The sequence below is a fragment of the Strongylocentrotus purpuratus genome, unplaced genomic scaffold (genome assembly GCF_000002235.5).
Source record: "Strongylocentrotus purpuratus isolate Spur 01 unplaced genomic scaffold, Spur_5.0 spur5_scaffold_21, whole genome shotgun sequence".
NCBI classification, from domain to species: domain Eukaryota; kingdom Metazoa; phylum Echinodermata; class Echinoidea; order Camarodonta; family Strongylocentrotidae; genus Strongylocentrotus; species Strongylocentrotus purpuratus.
In genome coordinates, this window is record NW_022145607.1 from 21,903,079 (window position 1) to 21,917,804 (window position 14,726).

The 14,726-nt window shown below is 36.4% G+C and overlaps 1 protein-coding gene across 1 annotated transcript in view; it reads right to left on the reverse strand.

Moving 5' to 3' along the window:
* Window positions 1-14,726, reverse strand: part of LOC592151 (2-oxoisovalerate dehydrogenase subunit beta, mitochondrial) — a 39,982-nt gene that overhangs the window by 7,375 nt on the left and 17,881 nt on the right. The window contains exon 10 of the mRNA XM_030995361.1: window positions 10,270-10,432. Within this exon, the coding sequence (XP_030851221.1) occupies window positions 10,292-10,432 (141 nt within the window). The 3' untranslated portion in view covers window positions 10,270-10,291. The remainder of the gene's footprint in view (window positions 1-10,269; window positions 10,433-14,726) is intronic.

A 14,726-nucleotide genomic window follows, 5' to 3' on the forward strand; every position in this document is an offset into this window, starting at 1 on the left:
GTTCAAATCCAAGCTCGGCACTAACATCCTTTGGCAAGGCGCTAATCTATATTTGCCACTCTCCACCCAGGTGTTAAATGTTAATGTCGGTTGCTCAGCATTGTGAGCATCTGTAAAATGGCACCTGGTTAGAATGCTCCCCAGGGAGTGGAGAATGTGCATACATAGTGTGCGGCCAAGCCTGAATCCAATGACTGGGGTAATAATATATCTGTAAAGTGCTTAGAGACATCGTTGATTTATTAAGCGCTATATAAACGTGGAATATTATTTAAAAGTTTTTTTTAAATGTATGTGTGTCCATATGGTCCTTACCTCAACTCTCATCTCCCTTCTATGAACCTTCACAGTTTTAACCCACAAGCTAAACCCTAATATTTATAGGCTCTCATGTGAACCTGGCCACGTACATATGACATGACAGATGGGTTCCAATTCAGAAAATGATAGAAGTGACTTCAATATGGTACTGGTAGTCTTCAAACACATACTCTTAATTTGACATTTACGAAAATTGAATTGTGTAGTTTACTAGTTTCAGGCCTAAAGTTTCGTGGGACAAGAGCAAGTACAGTGGTAGGCATCATTTAAATTGGTCTTTCTAAAAATAGCCACAACCCTAACCCTAACCCTACCTGATGCACCTGGTAGTGGTACCCTATGCAAATGGATGCAAATTAGTTAACTCAACTACATTACGTTGTAGCTATCTTTTTAGAAACAGGCCTCTGCTACTGGTTAAATAATGCCTACCAGGTAGAGAAGATGAAATAGAAAGGAATGGTCTGCAAGAGACGACAATTCATACCTGTGTTAGGTGTACAAATGAGGGGAGGGGGAGGGGGCAGAAGAGATACCGACCTAAAGAGCAGACTGAGTTATGGTAATAATGAAATATCATTTTTCAGCTTTTTTGGTTTTGTTTACCACTTTATTTATTTATTGAATAATACTTACATAAAGAACACATAATTTTATTGATAACAAAGAAAAGTTATTTTTGTTTGTGTATTAAATTGAAAGAATATCATAGTAAAAATTTCCACTGAAAAGAATTCTAATTATGACTAGAAATAGCTCAAAAGTTTGGAGCAGACTTTCATCATACATGCATGTGTAGTCCATATATGGTTCTATGTGCAGTCCATGTGACCGTCTGCAAGACTGTGTCAATTTCCTTTAATAAGCCAGTTCGTAAATAGCTTCGGAACGCATGACCCCAAAATATCCACAGATCTTTTACACGATGGATACATTTCACTTGTACATTTTAGAATAATTACTGCCAAAGTGATGGAGGTGCTTCATGAATATCTTTTGTTTGCCTCTTCAGAAGAATACTTCTAGCTGTGTATTAGATAAGTGTATTGTCGGTGCATACTGATTACATAACTTTCATGAGCCCGATACCAGGATTTGTCTCAATGGGTTTACAATTTGAGAACGAATTACCTTTATCTGCCCATGCGCAAATCCTAATTACGATCTCATTTATTTGACTAGGTATACAAAAACCTCAGTGTACATTGATTCTCACTTACTAAGTTGTCACCTTTTTCATAATTGCTTCCAGCCAATTTCTTTCACAATGGAATCTCATGACCAGAACTCTCTTTATCTGACTTTAGCGAGGTTTTCTCGACAGTCCGTTAACTTTTAGTTGAGGTCGTGGTTTTAAACTTCAAAGTGAACTTGTAGTTAGGGACCTTGAGGTTACAAACATTGACAGCTACGCTATGTGCTATGCAGATGAAATTAACTTTGAGGTTAAGACAGCTTGTAGTTAAAGGGAAATCCAACCCAAATAGACAACTATTCTATTTAAAACGAAAGCAGAAACATCAGAGTATCAACTGATAAAAGTTTCAATTAAATCTGAGTAAATGTAAGAAAGCTATACATTTCTGAAAGTTGTAATCACTATACGTCAATGTGAAGTAGTGCAGGTCTACTTTCCCATCTGTTTCAACATATAAATTACTAAAATTTAAATTGTTCAAAAGTTCAGGGCTCAGGAGGGTCTATTCCTTTTAGAGGACCTATAATAATATGCTAGCAATAACGTATTTTGAGTGGTGCCCCAAGAGAGACGGAATTTACGAGAAAAACAGAAATTAGAGATATTTGTGTACCCAGCAAATGGGAGATTTATTCACGTCCTACGTCACAATCCACTACAAACCAAACTACCATACCAATTTGAGATTCGCATAGACTTAGTGATATCATACATTTCAAACATTCATAACTTCCTTACTATTGATCCGATTCATTTCAAACTTTTGCCATTCTGTTTCTATTATTTTTCTGCTTTCATGCAAATCAACTAATTACAAGGGTTGGATTGCCCTTTAACATGAATGCTTTCCCCAGCTTGCGGTTAACTGAAAATACTTGACGTTTCAGTCCCTTTTTAATATTAACCCTGGTGATCATCTTTTTACTTTGAAGTTTCGCAAATGTAAAGTTTAAAGCTACTGGTACGTGTGAATGTAGCTTTTGTAAACAACTGGAAGCGCAAGCAAGCAGCGAGGATCACAGCTGTTACACTGTGTGGCCCACTTAAGAGGAAAGGGTTCATCCTACCTGTCAACGGCCAATTTATTCTTCAAAACAACTTGCAATTTTTTTTTAGCCTTTTCCCTTCTTCAGCAGTGAGTGATAATAACTGATGCAGAGTTGGCCCTTTGACTTTGGTGACCTCTTACCTCCTTTTTCTACTTGATTTTTTTCTTTCTCCTCCTTCTTCTCACCCTCTTTGTTTGTTCTTCTCCTTTTGTTCTTGTTCTTCTTCGTCTCATTCTTCTTCCTTACATTCTTTTCTTCTGAACTTCCTGCTTCTTCTGCTTTTTCCTCTTTCCTTGTTTTAGTTCTTGTTCTTTTTCGCCTTCCTCCCCCCTCTCCCTCCCTCCTCTCCCTCCCTCCCTCTCCCTCCTTCTCTTTGTTTATTATTTAATTAATTTGTTTGTTTGTTGTTTTTTTCTTCTCCTTCACCTTCTTCTTATGAAGTAATAAAGGAGAGAAAAACATGAGAAAAAAAAGAAGAAGAACAAAATATGAAAGGGGACCAGGAATAAGGAGAGAGAGAGAGAGAGAGAGAGTAAGAGAGCAGAGGATATATATATATATATATATATATATATATATATACATGTATATATATATATATAGAGAGAGAGAGAGAGAGAGAGAGAGAGAGAGAGAGAGATAGATAGAGAGAGAGACAGAGAGACAGAGAGAGAGAGAGAGACAGAGAGAGAGAGAGAGAGAGAGAGACAGACAGAAACAGACAAACAGACTGTATAAGTCCTTAAACATGTGTACAAGAGGTTAAGAGGAGGTCTATGATACAATAATTGCCTGTAAAATAGTATAAGCAAGACAGATGCGGAAGAGTTTGAAGAACACTGGTGCAGACCACTCAAACCAAACTGAAACATGTTTTGATTACTGCACACTGCAATATTGCTTGCGAAGCAGCCGTTTGCGGGTCTAAGAGCAAACCGCTTGCCTGCTTCGCAAGCAATATTGCAGTATACTCTAAGGGCGCGTTCATGCTTGATTTTGACGGCCAGAATCAGGCATCTGTTACGCGTTTAGTTTAAAACACGATTGCGTTCATGCTCACTTTTGTAGAATCACCGAAAAACAGCGATCACGATCGCCGATCGTAACCTCACAAAAAGATGCGTTTACAATTGTAAACGCGTTTAAATGGGGTCAACGCACTGACCTCTAGTGGGTCTACGTAGCATGCGCACACAGATTTGCGAATCCAGCTGAAGGCCACCCAAGGAGAATTGCCTGGAGAAGTGAGCATGAACAGTGCACCGTGGAACTGCGATTACGATGAGCGTTACAAATCGCTCATTCTGCCTTCAAAATCAAGCATGAACGCGCCCTAAGACCAAAATATGACTGTTCAAATACGTCAGTTGGCTAGTCACACATTATACATTAAAAGAGCTCTGTTTACATAAAATTGCGATCTCAACACAATATTTGTGAGATACTACACTCAAACTAGTGCAATCATGCTTCCTTGTTTTTCTTTTGACAGCGATTCTGTTTTATGGTGTCCTGTACAAATGAATGGATAAAGACAAATGTTGTACTTGAACAGTTTGCCAATCTTGCCCTTGAGAGAAAAAACAAGGCCACTTCGATGTTGACCTTTTCTATGGTCCCTCTTCATAACCCTAAAGCACAAGAGATATCCTGATGGCAATTACTGAAATTATTTTCCCATGATACATGCACGAAGCCTCCACTCAACGAGTATGGCTGAGAAGTAATTGTCACTTCTTCACGCATAGGAATAAACAAACAGAGAAAAAAGTAATACCCATTCCACACTGACTCCTCTTAACATCTGGAAAATAGAACTGCAGAGATGACAAGATTTCCATTCCTTGTGTTGTCTGGGTAATGTGGACTCGATGACACCAACTTGACCTTGCTGCCAATGACTGTATACTTGTCTGATCTACTGATGAGTTTAACTCATTTAGGGAAAATTGGCAGCATTTTGTGGTGCAGCTCAATAACTTTGGTGTCACAATAACAGAGCTGTATAATAAATATACATCACATGAAATGTATAGAAAGTGCTAACACTTCTATAAGCACCGTGTCCATATTTGTTCATGAAGAGTCAGATATAGGGTCTTAACTCATGAATTTTCCAACAGAAAGCGTTTAAATTCTCAAACTGGTCCCAGAAATGAAATGAAAAGATCAGAATCCCTGTTTTTCCTATAAGAAATGGCAGTCTCTTTACCTTTTCATGTATTCCTTTCTATTCCTTTCAATATACAGTGTTTTTTATTAGAAATATGTAACAACAAAAAAGAGAAAAATACCAGTACCGGTATTGCCAATTTGATATTAAAGGGAAAGGTGATCAATCCAGCTCTAAAAATGTCCTGCCTAGAGTGGGTTAAAACCTCTGGCGGCCGGACTTCATAATAACAAAAATCTTTTTGATTTCTATTGCCTTGTCATTTGGGTTGCTAAACTGGGTATCAAAGCAACTGGGCATAGTTTCACAAAACCGTTAATTACAAGTTTGCACAAATATTGTTTAAAACTTGAAATCATGTTAACTTTAATACACAACATTTGACAAGATGTTGGTGAACATGTACCTAGTTTTGCTGATCATACAAACCCTTCTAGGTTTGTCACTTGAGGTTAAAAAGTACAGCGTCTGTAGACTCTGCACTTTGTAGACTTTCAAGTAGGGTGACTTTTTTTCATGCCACCAATGAATCTGTATGTCGCATCAAAATGACGCATCACAAACTTATGTAGCTACACACTATACACAAGGGTTCGAAAATCTGCGCCTGGTCTGTGTTGAGGGCTGATGTTCAATATCGTCTGCTGTAACGATGCTCGCGATCGGTGTTGATGTTTACATGTAATTTCCCCTTTCACCAACCCCTAGAGAATGGAAAATTTTTGATTTCAAGTTCGTTGTTGGTGTTGCAGCATACCGCAGGTAACTACTGTATGCAGGCATCTGGCACGAATCTCATGATCATGCCAAGGTAGAATCCATTGTACAGTCAAAACAGCTGTAAATCATTGGAGCTATATATGTTTTTCAAGAAAATTATATTACCTCTATTGATTTCTCAATATGACTTTAGATTTTATATTCTGTATGATGAAATTTGAATGCTATATTTTACACTAATTTTCCTTTCATCATTGAGACATTTTGCATGAAGGTGTGACGTCCCTCAGTGTTCAGTATCGTCCTTCTAAACTGACCGCTGGTGTTGGAGCTCGGTTCAGCAGCCTTTCCAAGCTCTCAACACCTACACCGAACATCGAACTTGAACTTACCCACTGCGGTCAAACCAATATAAAAATCAGCTAACTACAGATATTGATTAATGGCTACCATTGTGATTGTTACTCTTCAAACAAATAATTGTGGTCAGCAATTTACAGCTGTTCATGCTTGTCCAATTGATTTTTTTTCTCCCTTGCCTTTTATTAGAGGGCAAATCATTGATATTAAATTATCAAATTATCAGGTTTTTCTTGCTCACACTCTGACAGATGTCTGTTAGGCAATTGCATCTAATTGATATAATTTTGCCCATACTATCTGTTCATTATATCTTTCAGAAGAGTTGAAACACTGGGAAAGATTCCATCTGGGGATTAGCATTCAATGACAGATTGCCACCGAGGAAGTATATTCTAAATGGATAAAAATGTTGGAGGATTATTCAACATCCCCTATGAGTATTGTAAAACGTGATGCTTTTGTATACACACAAAGAATGGTCACCAACTTTGATCCTGATTTGGATACATGATAATAATAATAATAATAATATGGTAGTAATAATTACATTTATAGGGCACCTTACACAGGTGTAAAGCACACAGGTGGTACTGTCTACCTCGGTATAATTATTCAACATGTTCAATAGCTTAAAGGCAACAAAATAAAATAGAATATTACTAATACAATACAATTCAGTTGAATGGAATTAACTACTTGCATGTGCCTCCAGTATACTATAACTGTTTCAAAATATGGGTTTTGAAAAGGGTTTTGAATGATTCAATGGATGGGGCATTTTGAATATGATTTTTTTTTTAAATTCCACTCCTAGCAAAAGTTTAATCACAACAGACACCAAATTAAATTTTAACAATGCATTGAAGTTTCTTGCCTTGAGAGTGGCTGTCATTTATGATTCACAAAATTTTGATATCAAGAAAGTTTCTGCTTTTACTCAGATGAAGCCAAAATAAAATAATGACAGCTGAAATTTGAATAATTCGGGATAAAAATTTAAAAAATAGCCACATAAGCAATAATTTTCTGTATAGAGTTGTTATTCATTTTAGCCCAGGTGATTCCTCTATACCAGACCTCTTCCCCAAAACTACATCCACCAGAAAAGTTGTTTTTATTTGTTATGGCCAAATATTGCACATAGCAGAAATGTTCAGGATGGGGGGGGGGGGGGGGGGGGGGGCGGGTATGACCTCCTGAATACACCCCTCTCCCTACCAACCTACCCTCTTACTTCCACCCTCATCTCTAGTAATGGCATTGCAGTTAAGGAATTTTTTTCCACCCACCCCCCCCCCCCCTCCCTCCCCCACCTATTGTCAAAACTGAATACTACACGCCACTTCAAAACATACACCTACATGTACAGTGTGAAATCCAAACCTTTATGAAACCCACACTCACATAATAATTTAAAAAAATCTTTTATACTCTATGCACGCATTTCAAGGCTTTTGTTTAACTTAAACAATTGAATATGAAATCCATATACCTGTTATTGTAATATATCCATGCACTTGAGCAATTCAAAACACTTACAGAAAGTAGTTTGTATTCAATTCTTAACAAAGAAATATAAATTCTCATTAATTGAAATGGAGCATCAACTATCCACTTGAAAAGTTTTAAACCTTAATTGAAATATGTATCCAAATGTCAATATGTGAGGAAGTACTTGAAACAAATAATATCCATGTATACCACACAGTTTAGCTTAGATTGAGGTCATACAAACGCTTTGAATTGTATCTCAATTATTGTAAGATAACAAATATATTCAACCAAATGCAAAAATCAGATACCACAGTTTGAAAAAGTTTGTCAGCTGTTAACAGTTATTGTGATAAGGAAAGATTAATAGCTCAAAAAACAAATCATAAACAAAAAAAATGAGTGAAAAAAATTGTTTCATTTTACCAAATGTTTCCGAGTATCTATGTACAGTTTACTTGTTTGTTTTTATGTTATACACTGTAGAATTGGTGTACAAATTATATTTTGTCAAGTTTAATATATTTTATGTTGCTGTGCAGCCAAGGTTATTTTGTAATATTTTATTGTTTGAATATTTAGATGACTAGTCATGGAATAGTGCATGTATCGATCTTTTGTGAAAATGACTATGTTGATAATTAATAAAGAAACCCTGTGGAAGGCTAAATACATGCAGGAAAAAAAGAAAAGAGGTATACCACATACCAGATACCACATACCACACATTTACACAAGTTGGGTAGAAAGGATAGTTCATTCACACTTTGCACTTTCCTTTCTCATTACATTCAAGTAGTTCAATTCTGTCAATTAAGTTGAAAGATCTTCATGTTTTTTAAATTAGTTGACAAAAGAATGTTCAGAACAAGGAAACAAACTGTCTTGTAATTTTAGAAATGTTTATGTAACACTATATTCATGTACATGTATACACCGGAAAGGGTTTATGTTTCTTGTGTCCTGGAAAAGCAAAAAATCAACACGCAAAAAACCAGGATATGTTTACTGCTTTAATTACTTGATGGTAGTTCCTAGTAGAAGAGGTTATATTGTCACTGTATGACCCCGTTCTCATTCACTTCGTTGGAGCGGTCTAACTAAGACCCGCTCCTCAGGAGCAGTTCTTAGGTGAGTGAGAACGGTCAAAGTGGTCCAGGAAGTGGACTTCTGGACCGCTCCAGAAGACCACCTCCGGAGGTGGTCTTGAAGAACGAGTCTTATTAAGAGCGGTTTGGACCGCTCTAACGTGCAATGTGAACGGAAGCGTACTTTGACCAGAAAATGAGCTAGTGACGTTCCGTGCGAAACATGTAGTACGGTACATACGGTTTGTATTCCGCGCGCGAAAAAATTGACCTGCTGACCTGAGCTGCCATAGCAACAAGACCACTTTGACTCGTGGAGCGGTTTGAGCCATAAAAAACTGCTCAGAGTGTGAACGCTCGCAAACCGTTCCTCAAGACCCGTTCCTCTGGAGCGGTCTAATATAATGGATGTAATATAAGCACTAGAAAATTTAACCCCTCAAACACTTCTGCTTTCGAGAAAAATTGAATATAAAAATTTACCGGTGCTCCAGGTAAATTCTGATAAATTTCAAATAGTGCCGTACGGCCGTACAATGGTAGCTGCGACCATGAACATTTCAGAATATGTAGTTGTGATATATAATTTCCAAACGGGAATAGTTAATCGGTCGATATTAGTCAAGAAACATTGTTTTATAGCTTAATTAATATCTTGACCTTGAGAGGGAGCTATACAACATAAAGAGTTTATTATTTATAATTTCATAACTTTAGAATTGATTTCAACCGCGACAACGATCACTGAATATTGTAGGGTCACATACATGTATGCTTCTAATATGTTCATTTGAACCAAATTCACGACCCCATACCAAAACTTTGTATTACCTTTAAAGAGAGTACTGCAAGTTTAAATACTCTCTGAATTAACATAACACGACTTGTTGTACACTAGTCATTGCATCCTAATGGGCTTGCATCGAAAAGAACCCACCATAAGGACCCACACAGAGCCAAAGTCGACTTGGGTCACGTGTGCAGTGTTTAACTTTTACATTTAAAAGTTCATTTCTTTATACTCCTTTTTAGTGACTTTTAGCCCATAGATTGCTGGGTATTAACGTTGTTTGTTCACTTATTTTTGATTTCATACATTCTAGCTGGACACAAATAAAATTCACAGTTCCCATTCTACTAAACTACAGTTAACCTTGACCCTTGGTCTACAATCACATACATGTACATAAAAAAAGGAAAGAATTGACCTTTGACCTTTGACCTCTGGAAAAAACATCTTAAACCCTGCATTGGGTTATCAATTTTAGTAGAATACAGGCCTTCAAGGCTTTCATTCCCACTTGCTCCTAGATCTAGTTCAGTAATGTAAAAGTTAATTTTTATTCATTTTGAGGTGCTTGATATTGAATTAAATGAAAGGAAATGCTAGAACTGTCAAAATTGGGTTAATTCTCCTACAGGAAATCATGCAGCAAATGAGGAAAGAATCTAACATTCTGTAAAATAATTGATTTTGGAAATGAGGCTGGAATGCTAATCCTAAATTTCTGCCCAGATGTTTCCTCCGGACTTGTGCCCTCCACATGCAAACCTTTGTATTGTGAACTTGAGAATAATTGATCGTACCGGAAACTATTGCACACTCTCTATTGGAGAAAAAAAAAAGTGATAGTCGCAAGTTGCAAGTGACTGCCCTCAACCTATCATTCAGGTGGGACGTAAGAGTGATTTTTATAATACATTCTGAATTAACAAACTCTGATTGAGGAAAGAGGATAAGGAACCGAGAGGGTGGGGGGGGGGGGGGGGGGGTAAGAGATGAGAGGGGGAGGGGTGGGGATGAGTCTCATTCCTCCTGGGAGACAAAATAAGAATTTAGCATGTAGGCTAGACACCATTACTCACCATAAATATTGCTAGATTTTCTTCAGTAGTTGATCATCTTCTTAATGGCGTCCAGACACCTCCACTTGTCCGGGAGGTAGAAGGGCTCAAATATATGAGGGAAGGGCGAGTCCCAGCCGCAGACCCTCTGTATGGGGGCTTCTAGCTGCAGGAAGCACTCCTCCTGGAAAGGTAGAGCAAGGTAAAGAAAGTGGTGAGTTCTGGTGATGATGATTTATGGAATTGTCAGACAAACCATCAAAAATATACCATGAATTTATACCCCCTTTTTATGCCAAAGGGACTTTAACCCCCACCCGAGCCCTCTCCTACCATTTGTTGGGGAGGTACTACATCAGAGATGCCAACCTTCTTCAAAAAAAAAAGTATTCTTAAGAGCAAAAATGTAGATGCATAATACACTTACGACACATAGCTCATGATCAGAAATTAAGAAAATCGTCACTAAAAAAAAAACTAAAAAAAAACTAAAAAAAAAAAAAAAAACTAAAAAACCGTAACAAAACATACAAAAAATGTACTGCCGTATTCATAGCGAAAAAACTGAACAAATACGGCAAAAACGGAACAGTTGGCATCTCTGCTACATGTAGAAGAGCACAAAGCCAGTCCCAGCCACTGACCCTCTGGATAGGGGCTTCTAGATGAAGGAAACACTCTTGGGGGTGTTTCACAAAGATCGTAAGTTGAACTTATCTCTAAGTTGGACTTAAACAATTATGGAAAGTCATCAGCATCAATGAAAATACTTTTTAAAAGTTATTATAAAAGGCATATAATGTTGATTCAAATCATTCATATTTTTTTATATCAAAGAGATTTAATGTTCTTGATGTGGAATTTATAAAAAGTCTAAAATATTTCATTTCTCGCTTTTGAATATATTTCATTTTAAGGCTACAAATGGCTCTCTATAATTTTTAAGTCCAACTAAGAGTCGAGTTCGACTTAGAATCTTTGTGAAACACCCCCTGGAAGATAAATAGCTACAGGAAGTGGTGAGTTCTAGTGATAACAATAAACAGAATTTTCCATGAAACAACCAAATTCAGAATAATAATATGCTGTTTCCTCCTGAAAAAAGTTATATGGAAAAAAATAAGAATACTTTCAAAGACAACAGATACTAAACGTACAGTACTGTAGTTCTTCATTATTAAAAACTTCCAAGAAGTAAATATGATAACAATAAACAGAATTTTCCATGAAACAACCAAAAGTCAGAATAAAAATTATAGAAACAATGCTATTTTCGCCTGAAATGTAGTTCTATTGACAACAGTAAGAATACTTTCAAAGACAACAGTTAATAAACATACAGTACTGTTGTTCGTTGTTTTTTTAAACCTGCAAGAAGTAAATGTCCAGCACTTAAACACTTTTTACAAAAGAGACAAAGATGCACCCAAAGCTGAGGATGCAGTCTATCATAACACTACTTGTATAATATTCTAATATTCAGATTCACTGTTCTGCTGCATGTGCACCATCTCTGATATTCCTAATGATTGTTTTTGACATCAGAGCTATAAATCATTCGATTCATTGTAAAGACTAAAGATGCAAATTTTAAAATAATATTAATAATATTATATGAGATTTGTAAGGCACCACATCCGCTTGAAATAAAATGCTCACTACACACATTTTTTTGCATCAACACCATGTTGCCATAGCAATCGTTCATGATAGGAACCAACTGAGTAGATATTTTTCTCATCTAGGTATATAATGGGACAGGCAGATTAAAACAAAGCAAAATATAGGTCTGAAATTTGAACCATGAATTATTGATCCATTTTCCTTTTCCACTTAAACTCTACACCTATACGTGTAAATTTATGTAGTGCCATATGACTACAAAAGAAATCGATTTACATGTACGTACATGTATTTTGATGGAAAATTAGCTCAAGGTTCTGCTACAAAGCATTTACTAGATCAGCATATTGTAGGGTCTGTACTGTATCTGAACCCCGGCACACCTCTATGATACTCTTTTCACACTTGTTTTGCTTAGCCTCATACTTTGCTTAACCCCGAACGAAGCGCCTACCCCGGAATAAGAAAATTCATGCTGTTCTCACTGCAAATCTTTAGCCCCGTACTACATGTACATGTAGCTGTATAGCGTGAACATTCATTAATTCGGTCCATTGCATAGTACCGGACTATTTTTCATTTCTGTTCTCATTCATTTGCTTGGCAACGCAATTGCGGAGTTAGCACCACAATTGCGGGGTGAGCCCTGCTTTTTTGCAGGGCCAGCTAACCCCGTACTATAGGTGGGGTTAGCCCACTTTGGTAATTACTTGTCTGAACAGAAATTGGAATAAGCTTAACCCTGGGACTATAGGTGGGGCTAAGACCCACTTTAACCCCATCTCTAGTCCGGGGTTAAGCAAATTTGTGCCAGTGTGAAAACAGTATTAATGAGCTACATGTAAACCACATTGACAACAGACTGGACAACAATTGTTATTATTCTGAATGGCTGAGGATTGATTGGTTTGGCAGCCGGTGTGACTGAGGTTTCATCTCGATACATTAGGTGCTTTACTATTAGTCTGAAGAACATTGAGCTTGAGATATAAGTTTGTAGATACCATCTGCACCTGGGCAGATAAAGGTCATTGAAACAGAATTAATAAAGCGCACATACATGTACATGTAGAAGAACATTGGATACTTGTTCATTAAAGTTATGTTACCATTATTCATGTATGTAGTACCCGTACATTCTGTGATATATAGGTGGATTCTTCTCAAACAAAAGATTTCATGATGCACCTCCATAACTACTATGGCAGTGATTATTCTAAAGACACAAAATTGAAGTGGGACTTCTGGGCCTCGTTGCATAAAACTTACCATTGATGGTAACTTTGCCATCAATGGCAACTACCATGGTAACAGGGCTCAACAGCCAATCAAAATCAAGGTTTCCATGGCAGTTACCCATGATGGCAAAGTTACCATCAATGGTAAGTTTTGTGCAACGGGGCCCAGGTCTGTGGATATATGGGGTAACTTTTACCATGTCAACGCTCCCGAAGGAAATAGACGGAGTTGGGCAAGGCATATTTGATCTGAGATTTTACTTAAGCCTCAGAGAGCATTGTCACAATCCCAAGCGTGTCTTCATCAATAAGTTACGAAGAAACCCTAGCTTACTCGAGAGAAATAGCTCAAGCCCCTATTCAGAGCACAAACATAAAAAGTAGACTACTTCAGGTTAATGTAGATTTTTTCTAACAATAGGCTACTTCAAATATTTGGCAAAATGAAGATGACCCTAATGATAATTAGATACCAGGGTGCTTTAGTGTCATTGATGTGCTAGTATATACTGTAAATGATGCATCTGTACACAAAGAACAAACAAAGGCATCGATAAACATCCCCTAATGTCAATTTACTCTTCCCTCCCATGTAACATTAGTGTATGCAGTATAAACATAAAAAAAAATGTCTGCCTTGACAAATACATGTTATACTGAGGAATTGACATATATAGTGGGATAACATCAAGTTTAATTTCAGTTGAAACAAGTATAAAGCAGTTCTAGCTAACGATCGATAGCAGTATAATTATCTATCATAGGTGCCTACAACACCAATAATATTTCGTCAGGAACTTAGGATAACATCAGGGTCAATTCCTAGAAATAATTTGATGGACAAGATGTGCATTTTTTTTATTTTTTTATTTATTTATTTATTTATTTATTTATTTATTTTATTTTTATTTTATTTTTATTTTTATTTTATTTATTTATTTATTTATTTATTTTTTATTTATTTATTATTATTATTATTATTATTATTTTTTTGTTGTTGGGGGGGGGGGGGATTTTATCATATACTCTGTGAATGCTCTAACTGTATGTATACATATTCAAGGAAGATCAAAGTTTACATTTGCAGACTGAGATCGTTTCTTCCTAGCTAAATGCATGCTGTCAATTCTATTATTAAGGTAATCCTAACTTCCTCTGTTTTGATAATGAATTAATGATGGAAAATAAATTCGCAAGGTAAACATCATACCAAAGTGAATGATTTACAAGCAGTCCCAAACATACAGTGAGTTGCACTTTTTAATGAAATTTGATTTCCTCTGTACGTTTTCATTCAATTCATATTAATGTAATGGTAATGGTAATGATAATGGTAATGGTAATGGTTTTATTAAAAATTCATTTGCAGCCAGATGGCTGAATTGCAGAACTTTGTACATTGTAAAAACATAAATATTTATGAAAACATAAATCGTATTAAGGCATATCACGCAATGAGTGCTCATGCATGATACATGTACAGACTATAAAAAGTTAAATCAGAGCCCTGTGTCATAAACCTGTTATCAATAACAACTGCTCAATTTCAATGACAAACATGCTCGCAACCAATCAAATACCGTGATTTCAGTAGCATATTGTAACTTGTTATTGATG